Source organism: Hetaerina americana, unplaced genomic scaffold (assembly GCF_022747635.1).
Source record: "Hetaerina americana unplaced genomic scaffold, ioHetAmer1.1.p SCAF_50, whole genome shotgun sequence".
NCBI lineage: Eukaryota > Metazoa > Arthropoda > Insecta > Odonata > Calopterygidae > Hetaerina > Hetaerina americana.
The window spans coordinates 117,857-140,411 of NW_027287096.1; the positions used below are offsets into that span (position 1 = coordinate 117,857).

At 38.3% G+C, this 22,555-nt stretch overlaps 1 protein-coding gene across 2 annotated transcripts in view; it reads left to right on the forward strand.

The window, feature by feature from the left end:
• Positions 1–22,555, forward strand: part of LOC139694572 (aquaporin AQPAe.a-like) — a 300,269-nt gene that overhangs the window by 25,530 nt on the left and 252,184 nt on the right. For both annotated transcript variants that reach the window (XM_071593084.1, XM_071593082.1), the window contains exon 2: positions 5,516–5,805. In XM_071593084.1, the coding sequence (XP_071449185.1) occupies positions 5,516–5,805 (290 nt within the window). The remainder of the gene's footprint in view (positions 1–5,515; positions 5,806–22,555) is intronic.

Genomic DNA, 22,555 nt, shown 5'->3' on the forward strand with positions numbered 1-22,555 from the left:
GTTCTAAAACTTCTTCCCAAGGAAGACTGTTTCCTGGAGCCTTGGAGATTCATTAATTCTACAGCCTGATCAAGATCGTAGGTGCCGGGACATTTTAATGAGTTAACTGCACTTCTATCAATTGACATTTTATGATCTATAACATATGAAGTAGTACTTCTATTAGTGTTAATAATATTTCATCTTCATTCATTAATAAGCCCTTATGCTTTCATAGCTTTCATTCAGGCGCGTTATCAATTTTCTCAACACCATACACATTTAATTCAAATTAACCAGAAAAGCATGAACTACGAAACACTTCTTAGGTGATTTCGCACCGACCTATGCAGCATTAGTTCACGAATTGGTTTCCTGAAATTTCCTGTACCGTTATTTATTTCCTTTATAACTGATTCGCTTTTTCATTGATTTACGGAAAAAGAGGCCTGAAGTATTACGATAAATACTGTAAAAAACTCGAACTTTGCGAAAATACATACGTTAGTTGTATCCATTTATCAAAACTTCTAATATTCGCATTTTTTCATCATGGTTTAAAAAAAAGCCATTCCGAAAAACATTTTATTATATTTCGATGCCTCGCGAAGCTTTAAGTGGTCAGTGTATGCCTTGCCGACAATTCTGTAGATGGAATTACTCTTTAAAAACCTATGGCTTTAAAAAAGACACGAGAATAGCTGTCCTAACCTTTCGAGTTGTGTTCTTCAGCAAAGAAAAGATACTAATATCATGACCCTTGTAGTGCACTCTAGCAGGAAGAGTTAAAAATGTGATGAATGCATGGACATCTCGTATGAGAATGCATCGCCTTGGGATTCAGTTGTTTTGAAAGACCTATAGTCATCTAAGAAAAGCTTTTCATTTATCCACCCTGAAAAGGATAGGAACATTTTTCTTCTTGACGGAAATTCGTCCTCCGTATCCGTATGGAATATCTCACGCCTGAAAACACCACTTCTGATATCCAGGGCACATTTTCATTGCAGCATGCAACGATATTCATCTTTTCTCTATTTAGCTGAAATGAATCGTATTTTAATGTGCAATGTAAATTCATCTCCGTCTTTGCGAAAGTCTTTTGAATGAGGTTATTTGCCAGTACTTTGCCTGTTAGTCTTCATTTCATTTGATATACAAGAGTCTTATTGGTAAAGTATCCAGTCGTGAAGTATTTTAATTGGTAGAAAAAATGTGTGTTAACATTTCAGTTTGAAGGGCTTCTTTCCTTCTTGTCTTGCCTTGAAGTCTTGTTCCCTTCTTTTAAGAGCATGGCTGTGTTCATTCTCCCTCTGAATGATTTCTCACGTTGATAGGAAGTTTAAAGACTTAGTGGTTTATGAATAACTAGTGTTGTCACTGTTATAAAATATTTACGTATGATAAAATCATATTTTTTCTGTCTCTTTAGGATTTTTATCGGCAATGCCCTCTCCTCTCCCACTATACCTAGCACATCCTCATTTATTTTCCTTTACGTCCCCTTAACCTTCTCCATCTTCCTTCAAAATCACATACTGATAATGAAATCCTAATATTCTAAGACTTAATGCCCCATTAAGTTGTTTCATGTGTTTTAATGCATTAATATTTTTGTGAAAGAATGAGCTTTGATTGATTTAGCATTTTTACCCACTATCTCATCTCTTTTTCAATTCATTTGGATTTCAAAAAAGGGATTCGATTTTAAACTGACCTGAACTTTGGTTTTGTACCAAATTATATCTATCAACTCGCGTCCAAAAGGATCACTGATAAAGTTTCTCATTTCGAGTGACTCTGAAAAATAATGTCTCAGAAAACAATTCGTAACCTACCTATTTTGAAAAATAAAATATTGATTTAGATTTAATATTTTAATGACTGAAGTTAGTCGTGCTTTATGTGCCATAATCTTTGTAACATCATTCATGATTACACCCTCTGATTTGATTTTGGAGTTGCTGAAATTACAATAAGTTTCATTATCGTTGTTATTTCTAACTCATTAACTAAAATCGAACAAATGTGTGTATAATGCACTAAAATATCGCTTCTATTTTACTTTTACTAAATCATTGTCCGCCTGGGCTAACCCAAAAAATAACTCGGTGCAGAATGATGTGTAGATTCAGCAAGCTATCGCTCGCTATATGTGATTTGAAGTGTTACTCGCTAACCCATCTCAATTTAATTTAAAATCATAATCAGCGATGGAAATCAAGTATGAAATCATGTCAACAAGGGGTAGTAATAACAGGCCACAGGTATACATGTAGACTATCAGTGAACACTTTATGTGCTTTCCTAAAGCCGCCGAAAACAGTCTGTAAAGTTACTCTGTCCAAAGATAAAAAGGGTTGTATTTAGACAGAGTTTGTACACATTTTGTTTTGGTTTTCAATTAACCATCACAGGTAAATAAAAATGTGCTATTTTCTTCATCAACGCTTGTATATACTGTGCCGAGCGCATGATGATGTGAGGAAACCTTTCCTTGCACGCTCTTAATTTTCCATTGAAACTCATACGGTCTATCACAGTGTATTTCATTTTAATTAATGCCGAAAAACTTCTCAGAAAATTAGAGGAGACGAATTTTTTATGTGATGTTGCCACAGCGCCCTTGCTTCTGCGTTGCGGGTTAAGTTAATATTCACAGTACATAGACGGGTGCCTCTCAGCTCGGGGCCCGAGCCTTCTATCTTACCTTTGGTAGTAACAAGCTCCAGAGGCCATCATGAAAGAAGGTCCCCTTTGACGAGCTAACCTAATTCATTACGTAGTGGTGGAACATAAATTCGCACCATGGGGTCAATATCGTTATGCGGCATCGCGCTTCCGAGCCCCCTTTGATTCCGCTTATAGCTGCACCGCAGCATTAACAATTCGGGCCGAGGCGTTGAGTCTTGCTGTAATGCACAGGTCCGTTGCATTTGTGCCTCGCTGGAAGTAAGTAGTATCAGGACGCTCGATTTCGATTTTTCCGAAGCGTGTTAATATCTCTGAGAGCACCGGAAAATTTCGCTGGCGTAAAAAAAAAATTGCGGGTGCTCGGAGCCCCGTACTCAGACGCGAATCTTTTTCAGACGACCTCAGTCGGGAGGTGGTTTTTGGGATGTTGAATTCTGGGCGGCGAATGAAAAAGAAAAATGATTCCGCTAAATCTACAGCGGTGGCTCTGAAATATCAATTTTCGCCGTGCTCGAGAAATGGATCCCCGGTGGAGTTCTTCAGCAAATGGATATTATTGTAAATCGGGAAACGATAGTTTTGTTGCTAGTGCCGCGATATCTAGGTCAACTGGGAGTATCTAGTTTTCATGGGTGAGGCCGGGGTGCTTTTCTTTTTGGCTAAGCCGGTAAAACTGTTAGTGAATTAAATAATATTTAAATTTCTCTTATCCTCGAGAAATAGTTATCCGTGAAATAATTGGATTATTTAGTTTAGTAAAATCGCTCCCGGAAATATATATAAAAATAATTGTTGAAAACTTTTCAATACTTTTTATATTCAGCAATACCTTCTCACGTTAGTAATTTATCGCGTGTTCAACTTTTGCCCAGGCACAATTAGTGCTTTTTCTCCTTGATACAGTTTATGAAGATAATCCGTTTACAAAAATCATGTTTCTTAGGTTTAAATAAAAGTTATGCATTGAAATTTGGCCATTTATTCTCATAGATTCGAATGCGTAAAAATTCAAGCTGCCTCATTTCAAGTGCAGTGAACGGTAGGACTTATTTGCATGTATTAGTAGAGTTAAATTTCTATAAATTGCAAAAGTCTATTTATTAATAAATTAACTTGATTTAGAGTAGGTATTAACTAGGTAAATGTTATTGATAAATGTTATTAGCAATATTACATCATGCTATTTATTAGTATCTCTTTGGGCCAAAACAATGTACGATGACAGTTGACGCAATATACATTTTAGTTTACTGCTTGAATAATTAAATTATATAATTAATTCAAGCAATCTTGGTGGGCTGTATGGTTATTCGGAAATAGGAAGTGTTATTCACCAATATTTACCTTTCAATTTGTCTATTATTTCCATTACTATGGTTGTATTCTTTTCATACTTCACTGCTTTTAGAAAACAGTGAAATGGGAGATAATATTGAAAATAAAAAAAAAATTGCACGCATCATGATATTGTATATATAATATTTATTACTATTATTTAAATATTTATCCAAAACATTCAGAAGCTCTTACGTTAATGTAAAATGTGATGTTTAAAAATTGGGGATGAATATTTATGCAAAAGAGTGATATTATGTGACATAAACCAGGAAATCAATATTATTTTTCTTTATTAGTTTCTTTAATAGCATCCGCACGGTATTGAATGTTAAATAAGATAATAGGTGATAGCGTTCAGCACATACATTAGGGCATTCATGGTACTGCAAAGACTGATATTTAAATTTTTAATTGAGCTCTTTGAATAACTACGCATAGTACCTTTTTCCGACGGTTTCATTCAACGCATCTTTATTGAGAAGAATTTGACTTGGCATAAGAAATTGGGAATATCCTTTAGCTAGCAGATTTCAAATGAACGACCCAGAAGAGAGCAGAAAATTTGGTCAAATATTATGACATGCTTCTGGGTCTCTATAACCCTTTACGGACGTGGGTTTTATACTGTGACATACCAGGTGCTCTTATTTTGCGCTCGAATTTTGCAATGACGTCGAGAATCGAGTCTGCCTTTGCAAAGGTTACTGAACTATTTGAAGTGATATATTAATGTGAGGTAAAAGATTTTAATTTGTGAATTAGTTTGTTGCTTTAGTTATTTAAGGAACTAAGTGCTATACCCGGTTTTGACTTGAGCGAAGGATTCGTTTATGTTCTTCGTTCTTTCGCGGAGAGTGCTCTTAGCTAAATTTTCATTCCTTTATCATTGTACGTTAACTGCGGACGCCTTGTAGCCCCAGTACCCACGAGATCTTCCCATTCTTCCCTTCTTCACTCAAACATTTCTTTGGCCTAATGGTGAACCTGGCTTCCACTAGTCGGTCGCCTTCAATAATGGTATTGTCATATATACACTACTATTACTAGTCTTATTGGCAATCTTGTGAAACTTGAAGGCAATTTTTTATCCATCAGTCAATATTAGTTGTTGCCCCTTGATTGTTTTGTACTTTTTGGGAGCCTTCAAGTTATCTGTCATTCTGAATGTCTTTCATGCTCAACATCGCGTCCTTTCAGCTTTATTTCACGCATATTATTGAAATTATTTTGTATTTACCTGATCCACAACATTTTTTGTCCCCGCAAATCTCAAGGATTACTCCGTTTCTCCATTTTCTGCTCAACCCGCCTTTTTTCCTAATTCATTCTGTCCATACAGTTTTCTCCGCTTTATTCCTTTAATATGTATAATCTATATAAATATTTAAAGCCTTGGTTCTTCGTAGTCCTTGCATTTTGACCATGCATCACTCACTAGTATAGTCGGTCGATTTAAATAAAATTCTTCCTCCTCATGTGGTTAAATGGTTTAATTTTTTTTCAGGGCTGAAGAGGGTTTGCCGCCTTGGCATAGCCAACAACACAGGCGGGTCAACGGGCCTTGGTAATATCCGCGACTTGGTGGCCTCCTTAGTGGCTGAGTTCGTCGGGACGGCCATTTTGATTGGGGTCGGTTGTTGCGGGGCAGTCGTGGGTATCCCGGGTCCGATCACCGGGGACATGCCGTCAAACGCCACTGAAGCAGATTACTGTGCAAGACCGATGCCTATTCCAGTTATCTCGTCCATGCAGCCAGCTTTCATATTTGGCTTTACTGTCATGGCGATAATTCAGGTAAGGCATATATTAATTTGTACATAACCTCGAGTATGTATCCATCCATTGAAATTCATCTCGTTCCGTTATGCAATGCAGAGGGTTCCTCCATCGATCTCGTATACTTTTCAATTCAATCCATTCCGCTGCAGTATCTTCTTGGAATATAATGAATTATATTTACCTGACACACAATTTCGTTATGATTTACCGCAATCAGTCTGGAAACGGCGAAAATAAATCCATTGTTTCAGGAGAGTCTCAGCTTATAGATGTAATTTATAATTACGGTTTGTAGTCAGTAGTTTAAGTTGTAATTCTTTGAAATCGATGAATATGGGGATTTTAGTCAAAAATTTTGCCACTACACTTGAATGTTCAGTACCAAGACAACGCCAAAATTTTTTAATTCGTGTAACGGTAAAGGAGTAAAATATCAACGATCGTGAAATGCTTATCTTGAGAAATTACCAAGTTGTTACACGTCATATTTGGTAAATATTTGTTTGCTATGATGATTGCGATAATTGTTGGTATGATAGTTCAAGATTCCTCAAAATTTCATGGGGAATTTTACAAACGTGGATGTTCATACAAAATAAATTTTGGAAGTATTATTTGTTACGTATTCTTCTTATAAAATATTATAATAGCATACCTAAAATACGCCTTCACAGTATAAACGAACAAAATAAAAATAATCGATGAATGAAATCATAATTAAGATGACAAACTACTTATTAAAATCACCTCAAATTCCGTTTGATGTACATCAATATTTATTTGTCAATGAACAAAATGTATTGTATTCCATTAATCAAATTATATGCCTTCTGTTTAGCATAATGCTTAATTTACGTGAAAAATCCATAGTTAAATATCGTTTGAAATTCTGAAAGTTCTCATTAAAAAAATAGGTTTAACACATCATAAATTTGAATTCAAGACAGGAAATATGGCTGAGTGATTTACCGTCAGACTTAATTAATAATTTCCGTTACTGTGCAGTAGGACCACATTCGTAATGTTTAATGTATTACTGGAGATTCAAGAAATGCCACTATGGGGTAAGTGAACTCGCAGTCAACCCACCACAACTTAGGTAAGCAAGAATAACCTTTCAGGTTTTACAGTCCGTTGCGGGAGGCATACATATAATTAGAATCATTCCCAACCTTTCCTGTGAGAACTTAGCTTCGTCAATTGCTGCGTCTGCAATCGAAATAAGGGCACATTAAAATGCTGATGGGTTCAGACTTAGCCTTCAAATCGGCTTGTGATAACGTCGCATTCTCGAAACTGTGGAAATTTTGCAATTGGGAGTGGCGAAGGTACGAGCTGACTCGTTTGCCGGGAGTCGGGAAAAAGAAAACTGTTTTATGGACGGCGAAGTCAGCGAAAGACGATTTAACACTTAAAGTGTAAGCTCGTTGTTTTTTCCCCACGCTCCCAACCCATTCCCTCAAAGTAATTCGATTGTTCTATTTACGCCCCAGCGCAATTTATGCGACCCGAGAGTTCCCATCGACACCTTTCCTGTTCTTCCCTTATGTCGCGGAGACTTCCCCGTACCAACTCTTCTGAGGTCCGACATCTGGCTTAAGTTTTCTCTCTCTCTCTCCCTCTCCGCTCCCCTCTTCTGTCGCCCCGCCCCCGACTCAACCGTCTCACTCGCACTGCCTCTCGCAACACTTTTGATGGATTTGCCTTATACTTTGACTACCTCGTGCCCCAGTTTGCGTGCCATAATTCTGAAAAGTTTCTTTGGGAATCAACTGAGGGGAAGGGAATTTCTAAGTGCAGGAATGTGTAGCTGGCAAGGTGACGGGTGGTTTGGTGATTCGTCTATTGATAAAGTTGGCTTATCAGTTAAGTTGCGAGATAGTCTTAGTGTAGTGTTTGTATAAGCCTATCACATTATCTTTTTGATGGGTTCATATTCTTTGAGTGGTTAGGTACAAAAAAGTGTTGATAATGGCATTGAGTGACATGACAGGATGTTGGGTGGAGGGAGACTGAGGTTTGAGGGAAGAATAGTGTGATTGCTCATTAGGAAAAGGAAGTTGATAAGGAACACGTAGAAATACTGCTTTTCAAGAGTAGCTTAAGCCGTTTACGATTTATTTTTTCCTAAAATATTTTGAGAAATGTTTTAAAGATATTATTTGAAAGCAGTACATTTAAAAAAGTGTAATATAGTATGTTGGACACTATTGATCGTAATCACATTTTTCACCAATCTTGCTTAAAAAATAATAAAAATAAACCATGATTGAAACAGTTCTTTAATTTTCTAACAATTTCTACTTGATGATTACAGATAAGAAAATTATTTTAACAGCATTTTGGCAGTAGCAGTCAAATTTTGTTGCAATATTTCGGTAAAGGGTTATCTGTGGACATTTTTCAGGTCATGGTCTCTATTTCTTGGGATTTCTGCCGATCAAGAAAATAGGGCCTTTGAAATACGTAAATTTCCTCAAATTTAATACAGTTTACGTGAAAAACGTTGCTATTTATGGTAATGGTATAGGTACTCATTCATCAAACCATTTTAATTTGGTAATAATGAAAATTATCCAGAAATATGTCTTCCTAGTTAAGGTAACGGGTCCTAATAAATGAATTAACGGTTACAATAAGCGTAGGTATGTAAAGTTCTTTATTCCAGATCATAATTAAAGTTTATGGTCAAATAGTTCCATATCACCACGACTTGGTTAAAAATACCATCATAGCCAATGTAATTTTGAATGCTTGGTCCTCCCAGCTCTCAGATTTTCATTAACCGAGTGTGTTTTAGTTTATTATTTCCTTCATTTCATCTGGATTCCTTCTAAATTCACGATATCATTAAAAATAATCAATTATAAATATAGTTTTTATTAAACATTGTCTTTGGGCCTAGTTGGTCTGTTGAGCAACTTTCTCTACCGTTAGATCGCTAGTCGTATCCAAACTCGTGAATGGACGTGGTTTTGACCTCTGGAAGAGCCAATCACAAATGACTCCAATCAGCATTTGCGTTATCAGTAACGTCCAATATACGAGTACACTAAAGCATAAGAAAATCCAACTCAAACTGACGGTGAGGCCAGGGAAGAGAGGAACTCAAATATTGACCAACCAATAACCTTTAATGTTTATTTTCCTACTTGAAGGTTGGAAAAAGATGAGGTCTATCAATAGAGATAAATTTCGATGTCTAAATGATTATGATACCCTAATGAGTGTGTAAATAGGCTAATTCGTATTGTCCTCAATCATTTTCTATTTACTGCGCTGCATGAAAAGAATGTCCTTCATTCCACAATATGAGTACTTTGGTACAAACTTGTGCCTGTGGTTTCAACACACAGGATACATACTCCTTACAGTCACTAAAAGTATTTTCCGATGGCGCTTTCACTGCATATCATACATGGGCTGTATAAAAAGTATCGGGTAAAGTTTCGGAAAAATGGATTTACTTCAGATATTGCTACGACGCCTGAAAATTATTCAAAGTACATCCCTTGAGCGTCGACATACTTTTGCCAGCGGCTTTTCTACGGCTAAAAGGCTCCCTTGTTGGTATATTCCGGAAGGTCCTTAAGGTTATGCAGGCAAGCTTCTCGTGCACTTAGGGTCTCATGGTGGTGTCCTCTGAGAGAGGATTTCACTTTTCGGAATAGGAAATAGTCTGCTGGTGCCGAGTAAGGACTGTCCAAAAGGTCTGGGTTTTCTTCAACGCGTTGCAGAAGGTCTTCGCAAGCAGACACTCGACTCTGCTTTTGGTCGTCCGTCAAGACCTTCGGGACGAGTTTAGAGCAAATATTTCGCATCACCAAATTTTCAGCGATAACGGTGTGCACTGTCATCTGATTAATGTCAATACGGTCTGCAATCATGCGCACACTTAACCGACCGTCTGAATTCAGCACTTAACGCACACGTCAGAAAAAATATGTTACCGATTCTTTTTATACAATACCTTGTAGGTCGTCGAGCAGCTAGTAGTTTGCGTGGTATACTCATCTGTAGATGATGCCCCATACCACAGGTCGCTGTGGGCTCACGGGGTATACCGCATATTAATTTACATCATCTCGGGTATTGCATTTGGAAGGATTCATTTTTACAATGATTTAGGGATCTAATCCAATTCCAGTCCATCAGTCGTCACGGAAGTTTTTGCATATCATATTCTCGCATGCAAGCAAACCTTATCCAAGCGCAAGAATTGTCCGACTACCATAAACACTTTCCGCGGGCTGGCTATTTTGCATTTAATGGGTACTGGGTTTATTGCATCACCGGAAGGCACACCCGAGTTGTCTCACGTGTGGATAATTTCGACCGTAGAGTTCTGGCCATCATACCCTGTTAAAAGAAGCAGTTTTATGGCTGTTTATGAGAACTAACGTTCCAATAGCGGCAGTGGTAGCTCCGTATTAGGTACTTGACCGTGGGAAGTCATTGAGAAACGGTTCGATAAAGATAGACACATAACAGTTTAATGTCTGTGTCTGAGGAACGATACAAATCCGTGACTTCTGGAAGTGGTGGCACGGATGTTATGCACTGAATATGCAAATGAACAACTATCAGCCCATCGACGGGACGCCTCAAATTCAGTTGCGGAAGTCTAATCTAAGGGGATAAACGATGATACAAGGTATATTCTGTTTCTAGACGATCCGTCATTCTAGGTCATGATACCCTGCAAAATAATTTCTAGGCAATCATAACAATTCATTTCCAATATTATTACCATATTTGCAAATGACGTTATGACATATATCAGCAGCCCTTCATCTTGATGTTAGCCCGTAGGTGGCGAGGCTATAAATTGATACAGATCGCGAACAGAAATGTGTATGACCCGCGGGCTCCTATACCATGGATGGTACTAAGGATTTTTAACACATATCTGCTAGTGTAGTGTACAGCCATGGTTAATATTTAAGATATATTTTGTTTTAATTTTATCAAGGCGAAAGAAAAATGTCCACATTACAGGTCTCTTGAAAAAATAGGCTGAATTATCATGGGCTCAGATTGAAGGATTGTTGCGGGTTATTCGAAAGCATCCTTTCAACAAGAGAAAACGATGAATGGCCTAATGTAATGCGTGTATGTTCTCGAATGAAATGTATCCGTATGGTTTTAAAGCACCCGGGATAAGCCATAATGGTTTATGAAGAAATATAAAAATAATAGTGAGCAGATAATTATTTCTAATGCCAATATGACTGAGACACATTTTTGGAGGTATTTGCTTAAGTATCAACTGATTTTCAATTTTTATCATAACATCAGTGCGTTTGACTCTATAATTTGCATTTAAGTATTGTTTTCTAGTTAATGCACTGTGAAATTGAGTAGTAATTTACTTAGGAATTCGACGAGCTGTGGTAACTTCACACAGCAATTGGTGACTGGGAAATATAATGTTAATGTTTTAATAAAGGCTGTCATCTGTCGTCGCGAAATGTGTGGGAAATAGGATTCCTTATCTATTGCCTCGAAAGTTTATCCCCCGTAACTTCTTTTGGTTTCCTTTATCAATCTAATTTGGGGTTAAAATTATTCATTCACTTCGATATTAAACTCGTCATAGTTTTGTATAAAACCTAATATTTTTCTCCAGGTCAGGCATTCCACTGCTTGTCAGCGAAACCAGTCGTAACTTCAGACAGGATCCTGTATATACAGGATAGCATCAGGTCTTGTAGACAGCATTCGCTGGGAATAACCCAAGTCATTCATATCATTGGCATTTTATCTCTCGGATGATTTTATATTCGTGCCTTGAGTGACTCCCGTCAAAGGTTTTCCGATAATACTCTGTACATTTTCTTTCAGAGGGTGTTTTTTACGGAGGGTTGCGCCTTTGGTTTGGACATCATTAAATTCAGAAATAAAATTTACCTGCGGTTTTTAATAACAGAGGCGTATTTTAGTATTAGGCCTTCTGATGTGAAATCAAAGCTCTTTCTAATGATTCCTTTAAAAGTCTTTCGATGAAATCAAATTTATTTACTTTAGCCTCTTAGGTAATTCAGCCATGCCCTCGCATTTTGAGCACAAATTCGGAGGCATAACCATGAATTCAACAACCCATGATTGATGCCAAGTAACAATACTGATGAGATCGCTTGAAAAAGTTCCACTGTTCCCTTTGTTATCGGTAGGTATTGTTACGCTCCGGCGTTTGACCTTGTTGAAAGCAAATAACCTAATCTTAATGGTTTTTGTAGAATTGTGTTCTTAGTACAAAAGAGGAATAAGAACAATTCGAACACGCTTCCTTGACGTGGCAGTATTTATTTCGTTCAGGACTTGATTATTCTCTTCGCACCCGTAGCGCGAAAGATTCACCCGATAAATTAGTCGCCCATTGTTCACTCAGAGCGGAGGCCTATTGCTTCACGTATTATTTAAGAGTACTATATTTCTTGCGAGTACTGATAAAATCGTTGAACTAAGGAGCAATGTACCATTCTCTCCTTTAAATTGATCGATAGGTCACATAATACATTTATTCTAGTCTTATTAAGTCACAACATTTTTACTGGAAGCCAATTTTTTCTTCTTATTTGTCGGGATGTAATATTTCTGAGCGTAGTCACAGAAGGAAATATAGCAGTTCTTTTATTTAATTCAAAAAGTCAGTGAAAACGCTCTCGTGCATTCTCAGTGGAAGGTTCGATGGAGTTATGAGACCGCAATAACCTCTTCGAAGATGTTTGTCTTCCGTGTGCAAGGTGAGGTTAACAATTTCAAATGTTTTGCGTGGCGGTGCAGGCGCCGAAGTGCTTCTATGTTGCGCTACCGGATACTCAGTGCCAATTTTCTGACGACGGTTAAAGTGGGTTATACTATATACTTAAAACTTTTGGTAAGAAATTTCATCATTTTTTTAAGCTGTAGAAATTTATTTTTATATCATAATCTTGATTCGTGTAAGAAATGGATATGGTGATTTTGTTCCAGCAAAACCATTGGAAGGATCCGAAAAATAAGAAGAAAAAATAGCCAAAATGATCTGTTATTGTTGCCACGAGCAGATTTGGGTTTCTTGAAATATTTTACGAGTTATTGTCATTATTGATTTGTAGAAACTTTTCCTTTTTTGATCGTTTGATCAATAGTCTGGATTTTATTTGCTTTATTTGACGCGATGCACGGAAATAGTTGACCACATTATCACAAAAAAAACATAAACAATATTAAGTTCCTAAATGTAAGCACCACTCACGTACGATATGCTCCTTAAAGTTTGATGGGGAAAGTAAAAGCAGGATAATATGGATTTATGAAAAAATTATTCTTCAAAGAATTTTTCTATGCTTTCATCGGTGTTTGATGGGATTATCCCAGAGTTAGAAGCATCCATTTCGACATGAATTGAGGTCTCCCTATTCATAAAGTCTGTTCACTTTAATTTTCAAGAGTAGGATATGGTAAAGATGAAATCGGGAGGATTTCTGAACTTTTATCCGACTTAAGGATTCGTAAAACGTACGTTCGTGGTCTCAAGGAAAACGTCATGCTATGAATATGGTATACCTCTTTTTGAAACTCTTGACATCCATAAGGAACCCTTGGGTATATAAGTAGCGTTAACTTAATATAAGTATCCGTTTATGTAATTAAATGTCCTCCCAAAAAATGATTTCTTCTAAATATTATCAAGTTTTGTGTATAGAGTGGCAATGTTTTCTGCCTTTCACCGAGCTGTTGTTTGGTTTACAAAAGGTCCCTTAGGACACGCGGGAGCGTTTTATTTGTGGCTTGAAGTCCGTTAGGAAAAAGTTTGAAAAAAAAGATTGTAAAAGGGAAATTGTTTCTTGGCTTCAAAGGAGGGCGGTGCCAAAAAGTAATAACGTTTGTTCCTGAAAAATTTAGGGAAATGTGGATCGTAGCTCTAGATAATCGAATCTTTAGCCCAAAAGCGTTTAAAATAAGGGTATATTTTTTTATTTGCCGTGGAAGCACACTTACAAAATTTGCAAAATATTAACCACTATGCTTCATAAAACTCTTGTTAAGCAGGTTGGCATTACTTGACTAATCAGTGCACGATTTATAAATTTTCTCCTTCAGCTCAGGAAAACGTGTTAGGTGCCAGTAAACGTACTACTTAAAATATTTTTCTTTATTTAACTAATATTTCGCATCAATGAGATCATGATCGATGAACGTTTTCTTAACTGTGGCTAGGTGCTCTATTTTCCACTTTATCGTGTTCCATCAATTTTCTGGTTGGTATTTGACTCTATTAAGCAACCTGAATTCTCAAAAATATTTTGAATAATGTGACTTCTCAACAATTTTTTTGGGTGACACGATGCATAGAAAATGGAGAGAATGCAGCTATCGTGAATAAAATGTGCACTCAATTTGCATATATTTTCCAGGAATTTAAATCCCGTTCAGTGTCGCTCATTTTTGTACAGCTATAGAAACTCTATTTGGAGTATTTCACTGAATTAAATCTCCGAAGCTCTTTTCCCTATTCTATTTTAGGACTCCATCAAATATGTTCACACCTGTATAGCTACCGAAGTAACTCAAGAAATAGGAGTAAAGTAGTACGTAAATGTCCTGACGCTTGATTGTCGTTCATGCCGGTAGAAATTATTTGAAACTCAATTAAGGATCATAGTGGCCAAGGGATTAGAAGTTTAGCACCTAGCGTGTTAGAAACTTCCACTGGGAACCAGAGGATCCATAAAACTCAGGAGACATCCGAGTTTTCTATTTCATTTAGCTGAAATTTTTGCCCTCGGCAGTTGTTAGCCCATTTACTTGACTCAGTCTCAGATGCCGGGCAAGCTCACCCACGCCCTTAAAAATGCACATCGTTCGAATATGTTTCCACCCTCGACGCCTAATTACCAGTCAGTAATCCCTGGCATCGGACCTTTCAAAATATGACGTCAATCAGTGAGAGGCGCCGAATTAACGTGTCGAATATTCCCATTTTCAGTCAACAGCTGGCCGGGAGGGGTCGGAGGGGCGGGAGAGGAAGGGTAAAGGGAACGGAGAGGGGGGCTTATACGGACCGAAATGAAAAGGGAAGAGGGTGTGGGTGGGGAGGGAGGGGAGTGGATCGGGAAGGGTAAGAGGGGTTTTAAGAGAGATTCGTTTGATTGCATATTATGCAAATTGGGCGATTAATTTTTTTCTTCCCGGATCTGATGATTCATTCATGGCATGCTGAAAAAATATTAATGATGGCGCGCGCTCATAAATTGAAGCACACTTCCCTCCCACCCCTTTCCACTCCTCCGTCTCCCCATCTCCGAAACCCAACCCCATCCCACCCTTCCCCGAAAACGACGGGAAAATTTACGGACGTCAGCGGGGAAGTGCGCTGCCATATCGATCGCATTTCCCGCGCTCAACCGGACGCTTTCAAGGAGGCGTGTAGTTTTGCGCGCGCTCTTTCAAAAGGCCCCCGTTCGTAAATTCGCTCTCGCGCGGCGGATTCGTTGGTAGTCGCACGTTTTGGGAAGGGGTGGGGTCGGGGCGGAGTGGCCGTCGTTTTTCGCCGTCGCGGAAATGGTATATCAACGCGGTTGGGGGGTGTGTGTGCCGTGCGTCAGAGGGAACACGGCATACGCGCATTCATCAACCACGTCAATCAGGAAGAGGTGATGAATCAGGCGAGAGCATGCGTACAATTCTCAAGGAGTTTGTTGAGGAACCTTCTCTTTTCTCTTGCTCACTTTGGGTGAGGTGGGTTTGGTGAGAGAGGACAGAAAGGGTTGCCCCCATTTGTTCTGCTTTTCTTCAGTACTCCGGATATTTTCTTCCCAACTCAGGAAACGTCCCGTTACTCCTTCGCTCTAGAAGTTGATTTTAAAAAAGCAAACCGCTCGTTATTTTGCCGTTACTCGCGCAATGTAGTGGGCTGACATCATGCGTGTCAACTTATCCTTTCTCTCTACCCGCGATAACACTCAACGGCAAATGCTCAGCTCCTGCACATCCGCTACTTGACTCAACGTCTAACTCATGCCCTCTCACCCTATTTTTTTTGTTTTAAATGACATGCTTTATAGCTGAAAATTCCCATGCCCAGAGTTCAGAGCGATTTCCCGGTTCTTTTCAACAAATTATTATCAATGAACGAAGTCTACGGCATGCATTTTTATTGCATTATTTTTTGTTTGAATGTGGGCCATTTTTTTAATGTTCCATATTTTATTTTTCAAATTTGGTATCTCTTATATATCCGCCGTACAAAATTTGAAAAGTCTTGGTGCTCGTTGACATTGATAGCTTGGCCTTATAACAAATGCCTTTATCTCCCACTACATCAACGGGTGTGCATTCCCTGGCCGACACAGGATTCGAGCATGTAAACACGCGACGGTGGACGGTTAATTAGCAGCTACATAGAAGAGTCATAGAGGGAGAGGATACATTTTTATCCGCAAACGATGAGACATTGTTGTTGATATTTGTGAAATTGCTTATCTGTCTACGGATAAACTTGCTTTAATGTTATTCTTAAGCGTATAGATCCTAGTCTGTTGAATCTGGGCTTGCTATCATAAAATATTCCAAGGAAAGGGAAATTATTCGGAAAATGATATATCCAGAGGTACAAAATATGGGGCTCATGTGACTCCTTAGCTAAATCAGGAATATTGAATACCAGCGTTATTACCATTTTGAAATTAATTGTTATGGTTTTAGATCAAAAATTGAAAGTTTGGCTATGAAAAACGATCTTGTAATTGGCAAATCATTTTATAGATCAGGGTAATACCATTTGTCAGCCCAGTGTGAATTGAAAACATCTTTTCTCCATTTGGAAAAAAGAAGACGGTTGGACATTTAGCAACAGCTGGGGATTGTTCAACACAGGATGAATGACTAACATTTCATTGAATGACAATGTGTTTGACAGTCCTCCCCTCCAGTATGTTCCGTGCTTAACCAAATACCTCTCACCACCCGTGTGATCTCTTGAGAGAGTTACCAGTTCCCCCCTTAATGTGACCCCAATCCACCACTCTTTACACGATGACAGTCATGCCATCATCAGTAACCCACCGCCGACCCATTTCTCAATCACCACCCGGCCCTTTGGCTGTTTCTTGCTTCCCTTTGAAAAGTTACCCAGAATATCCCTCACCGCTTATAAAACTGGAACTTAGAGAATTTATCAGTGCTTACTTGAAGGTGCATAACTTTTCAATAATATAATATTCTATTCACTTGGGCGCGTACCGCAACTTGGCGTCGCTTCGCGTCGTTAATGAGGAGAATATTTGAAAGCGGAAAATTATAAAAGTTTTAGATGCATACATTCATTTTAAAAATGCATTTGTAATGACTAATTTAGTTGTGCGGTAATAAGTAAATATTACTGAATGTGAACACTCAGATTGCTGATGCAAGTGATAGGTATCGACGTGCCATTTTTATCCAAATGGTGACACACTTTGGAATGCGCTTTGGAACATAGTTCTGCACTTTTTTGCATTCTCTGTACGGAAGTCCAAGAAACATCCTACGAAGAGCGTATGGATGCGAGATATGAACTGTCCTTTGGCTAGTGTTGACATCATTTTCTGTTAGCGACACATGTGAAGGCCATGACCCATTCAGTCCGGGAGAATTTATCATAAAAAGCAAATCATTTTTTTTTCATGAGTAGCCTCTCGACAGTAAGCACTTTTTGAGTATGTACTCAAGAATTATTTATAATGCTGGTTCGGTACGAAATATTTGATCGCAAAAATCAAACTATATTAATGCGCGTGAAATTCGATCGTTCATGCGGTTTCATTCTCGAGATCGCTCACACGTATTACAATCGCTGCGAGGGTGAAGGAAAAAGGCAACAGAATGAAAGGAAGGAGTAAAATTCATTATTTGATTATGCTAATAATATTCTGAATTTAAGTTAATATTTTTATGATGTAATGCAAGGAAAATATTGCACGAATGATAATATTTAGCTGTGGTGGAGGAGAACTGAGATATTTCGTCAAGAATCTCCGCACACTTCTAGAATTTCAAGATTTCTAATCTTAGCAGCGATTTTGGTTCATTGAGATTCATTGCTTACTACGCAAACATAATTTTTTAAAACAACAATCTGGAAATATCAGCCGTACAAGCTTGCATATTGTGTCAAATGTGTTCTCTAGTGATCGAATGAGTTGTTTTTATCATATTGGCGGTTTACTTTATGACGGAATAAAGGTCATGGTGATGACTTGTTCTTCTAGCGTATACTTCCACTCCACTTAGGCTCATTTAAATAAGTTGGATTCAGTCTCACTCATAAGGATGGATATCCAACATTTATAACAATATAAAGTATAAAAACACCTCCTAAAGAAAATGAATTAAATTAAGAAATAATAAAGCTAATTCCTTAAAATTTTATTGTTTCGGGTAAATTATATTACAATTTTTGTTACTGCCGTTTTCCTTTCCTGTATGATGTTGTATGATTGCTACCCACTGCCCTCTTCCTCTTGTTTTGTCTATTTCTCCTATGGTGGGTGAAACAGCCCCCTGACGCCATCTCTTGGACAACGAATCGGGGCACTTGGTGGCATATTAGACCCACGGATCTCAGTGTAAATTATGTTTCCTCGATAGCTCAAGCGGTTAGAGCATCCACCCGGCAAGTGGAAAGATACGCTGTTCGAGTCGTGGTCAAGGAAATGTTTTTACTCTTGTGATCCGTTCGATTCTGCCATCCCCACCTCTTCTTTGTTCGTCCTTTATGTGTGTTCCTATCCGTTTTCCTTATATCTATTTCCATGTGAATGAATATTTGTTCGCCGTATGGCGAGATTTCGCGTTTGAATATGTGTGTGTATATACTCTGGGCACCTGCAGCTCCATCCAAGCTATTAGGGGATCGAGATGGTGCGAAGGCTAACGTACTGGCTTCCCACCCTGAGGGCGCGGGTACAAATCCCGGCGGTGTTGAATATTTTACAGAGGTATCTCGATCCCTACTTGAGGTGCTTTGTGGAGGGCACTTTGAGTGAGTACGCCGTCCGTCGGATGGGACGTTAAGCTGCGGACCCCTTGGCGCCTTTCGTAAAGAGCAGGCTAGTGCCGACGCCGGGTTTCTCTCCTCCCTTCACCCTTTCCTGTCCATCCCCTATGGCGCAAATGACCTTAGCTGTCGGTCGCCTCCCCTCAAAACTACTAATACCCCAAGCTATGTGATTTTTTGGATACCAGATCTTCCTGGGAAACCATAACCGGCACAAGGAAAGGAACTGGCCCCCTTACCCTAATGTGCGAATTTCACACGCCGTCGGGCTTAGTACTGGGTGAACTCTACCATCACCTATCAAACCGACCTTCGGGTTGATTACTGTTTATGGTTTATATATATATATATATATATATATATATATATATATATATATATATATATATATATATATATATTCACATACATACACACGCACACACACATGTATATGTATTTATGTATTATGCGTGAGTGTTTAGCTTCTCATTTACATGCCTACCATGTACTTCTTTGTTATGCTCGTAGAAAGTTCCCCCATAATATTAATTTCTATCCCCTTATTACGTGATTTGTGGGAGTCACAATTATCCTCGTTTGAGCTAATAGGTGTGTCCAGAGCCCCTTTGAATAATTTCATTTTGAAATACTGAAGGATTAATTCATAAATTCCTTTAATGCCGTTACTTTTAGGGACGGAAAAAGTGAAAAATACGTGTAACACCATTGTTTTTTACTAAAGGAAAATGACTCCCTATTAGCAGTTTTTTCTATACTGTCCGTCCTATTAAAAATTTTAGTATGCGTGCTCTTTCGCTCATGCTGGATGAATTTTAGCAACTGATGTGAGCTTACACAAAATCGATTAATTTTATTGATGAACTGCATTTGAGGAGTTTAAAAAATATGAAAAATGATATGTTACCCGAAAAAAATTATGCCTTGTATTACGTGGAGTGACTTTGTTTGAAATTTCGTGTACGCACGCTTGATTGACAGATTTGGGTATAGAGGGAGTTGGATGAGGGCTCAAGGGTAATGTTTCGCCACGCAGAAAGGATAGAAATGGAGTGAGGAGGCAAATTGAATGAGACGGGACGAAAGGGTGCTTGTCAGATAGGTTGTATATTTTAAGAAATTCAGACAAGGCGTAAAAATGGATGTGAAATACAGATAGGTGGAAGCCGGTAGAAGGAGAGTGGGATAAATCGCTGTGGAGGGCCGAGGTGGATAGAGATGGAAAAAAATAGGGGCACTGGAGTATGGAGGAGGATATACTACATACTAGGCATAGATTCACTCAAGTTGGGATGTGGTTAGAGAGAAAAGAAAATCGCGGGTGGCAAGGCATGATTTATAAAGCATTCTTCTGTTTAATATGAAATATTCTTTATTATTACGAGATAAAAATTTAGCGCATGTTGGGATAATGTTTTCTGCAAATTCTTTTAAGCAAAATAATTTTATGATTAAATTCATTACAGTCTTACCTTCGACCATTTCTATGCTATGCTTCAGATTAATTATCTGAAGTATATACATATAATTTAGATTCTTAGTTGTTGGATCCACACAGTTGGTTGCAGTCCACTCTTAGTTCTTCTGAGTACTCATATAGAGTATCATTTTCCAACGTTAATAAGCCAAGTTGTCTTGCAGCTTACCCCATTCATATCGGACCGTACTCTTCCCTTCACCGTCTCACACATCACGCTAACCTAATTGGCTGGCTCTAGTCTTTGAACGGGCTAATTGGTTTAACAGTGTCCATCGATAACCGTCGAAGGATGGAATTAGACTGGATAAATTATGATAAGACCAGCATGGGACATGGACAAGCGACCTACGCTATGGAAAATATTTCCTTTAAAATAATAGATCGAACTTTTATGCTGTGCTGTGTCATCCAGCTGTTTTATCTTTCCTCGTTGACAGCCTATAAAAACTCAAGCAGGTTTCCTGAGATCTTTCATAGAGTTCATGAATTTTCATCTTATAGGTCAACTGGATATTTTGACCTTACGTTTGGTTTTTACTTCCTCTGAATGGCATTCACTTTTCTCGTCGGAAAACCTTTTTGGCTTTTTCATTAAAGAATTAATGTCATAACTTCTCAGTTTTGATTAGAAGAAGGGTATAATTTAAGAGCCTTGTCCCTTATTATTGCATTTAAGGTGTGCAATTTAATATAAACAAGCCGGGACGAGTGCTATGGTGCGGCGACAATACGGTTAAAATGGTGGGTTGTTGGGAGGGTCGAGAGGTTGGGGATGGGGTGAGGTGGAAGGAGCTTTATTATGGAAGCGCTTCCAGCGGCGTAACATCATCGCTGATGTATATCGTGAGGGAAAACTCTGAAGGGAAGAAAGCGAAGGGTTTCCGGACGAGAGGAGAAAAGTGCGGTGGGCGAGGTCGTAGGCGACCGGTCCCTAATGGGTGGCTGGTGACAATGCGTATTATGTCCGTATCCCCTCGTTTCCTGCATATGCGCACTCCCCCCCCCTCTCTCTCTCTCTCCATCTATTTATCTATCTAACTTGCCATTCAGAAAATAAATGTATATGTGAGCGTAGAGAAAAAAAGGAAGCTTCAATCTCCTTCAATTTGCTTGCAATGGAGTTCCATCTTCTACTCTCGTGTGGGGGGCGGGGCCCTTATCTGAACTACACGGGACGATGGGTCGCCTCGCGCGTCCTGAGAAATGGAAAGTAGAAAAAAAACTCCCGTTAATTTTTCTGCATTTTCGAGGTGAATATGGAAGTGACGTGAGCAGGAAGGGTCTGGAGGAGTTCAGGAGCTGGCTACTTTGCCTTTTCATTCTGTGAGATAAAGCCTGTTCCCTGTGTTAAACCTTATTCACCAGGTTGTCTTGAATAAATCTTCATTAAAAAATAGAAGGAAAAGGGCTGATAAAGAATGATTCAAATCCATGAAGGTTAAATTTAAGTACAATGGAGCGTGATGCAAATTTACAGGACAATGTATTTACATAGAATGCAAAAACCATATTCAGTGGCCCTGTGCGATTTTTGAGTAAATTTGGCGCATTTAGTAATGAATTTTCTTTGAGGGGTCTTTCAATGGGTAAAGACATAAGGTTGAGTTTAAAATATTTCTGCACGGTGTTATGTAATTTTGAATAATATTCACCCCATCAGTTTCCGTGGTGTACGTTTTCTTATTGTCTTTCCTCTTCTTAGTTTTACTTTCATGACACACCGCTATATTTGTGGTAATTCATTCAAGTTATTCTACCTATTAAAGGTAGATTTTGGACCGTTCCCAGGGGCAATTATTTTTACAAATCGTGAGAAATTTCTCATAGTTTCCTTGAATTATTTCCTCTTCAATAGTAGAATAGAAAAACCAAATTTAATAGGATTAAATATCCTAGGACTTCGGTCGACCAGAATGAGTACATTTATGGTTGCGTAAAACTTCAATGTAATTTTCCACTGAGCGTCAAAAATCGAAGAATATAAATCATAATGGCCCAAACGTTTATATTCCCGCGTAGTATAATCATGATCATTGTCATTGAAGAAAAACCAAACGGTTTTTTAAGCATAATTTTAAGAGAATCCAGGTATCTATTTTTCGAATGATGATTCATCCCCCATTTTCATCTGCATTGTTCTGAGCGAGCCATGCATCATGAATTTCGTCATGGATAAAACAAATTATTATATTTCTTTGTTGAGTATTTTTCCTTCTGATTGTCTACAAATTTGATATCTCTCATTTTATATCATTCTTTTT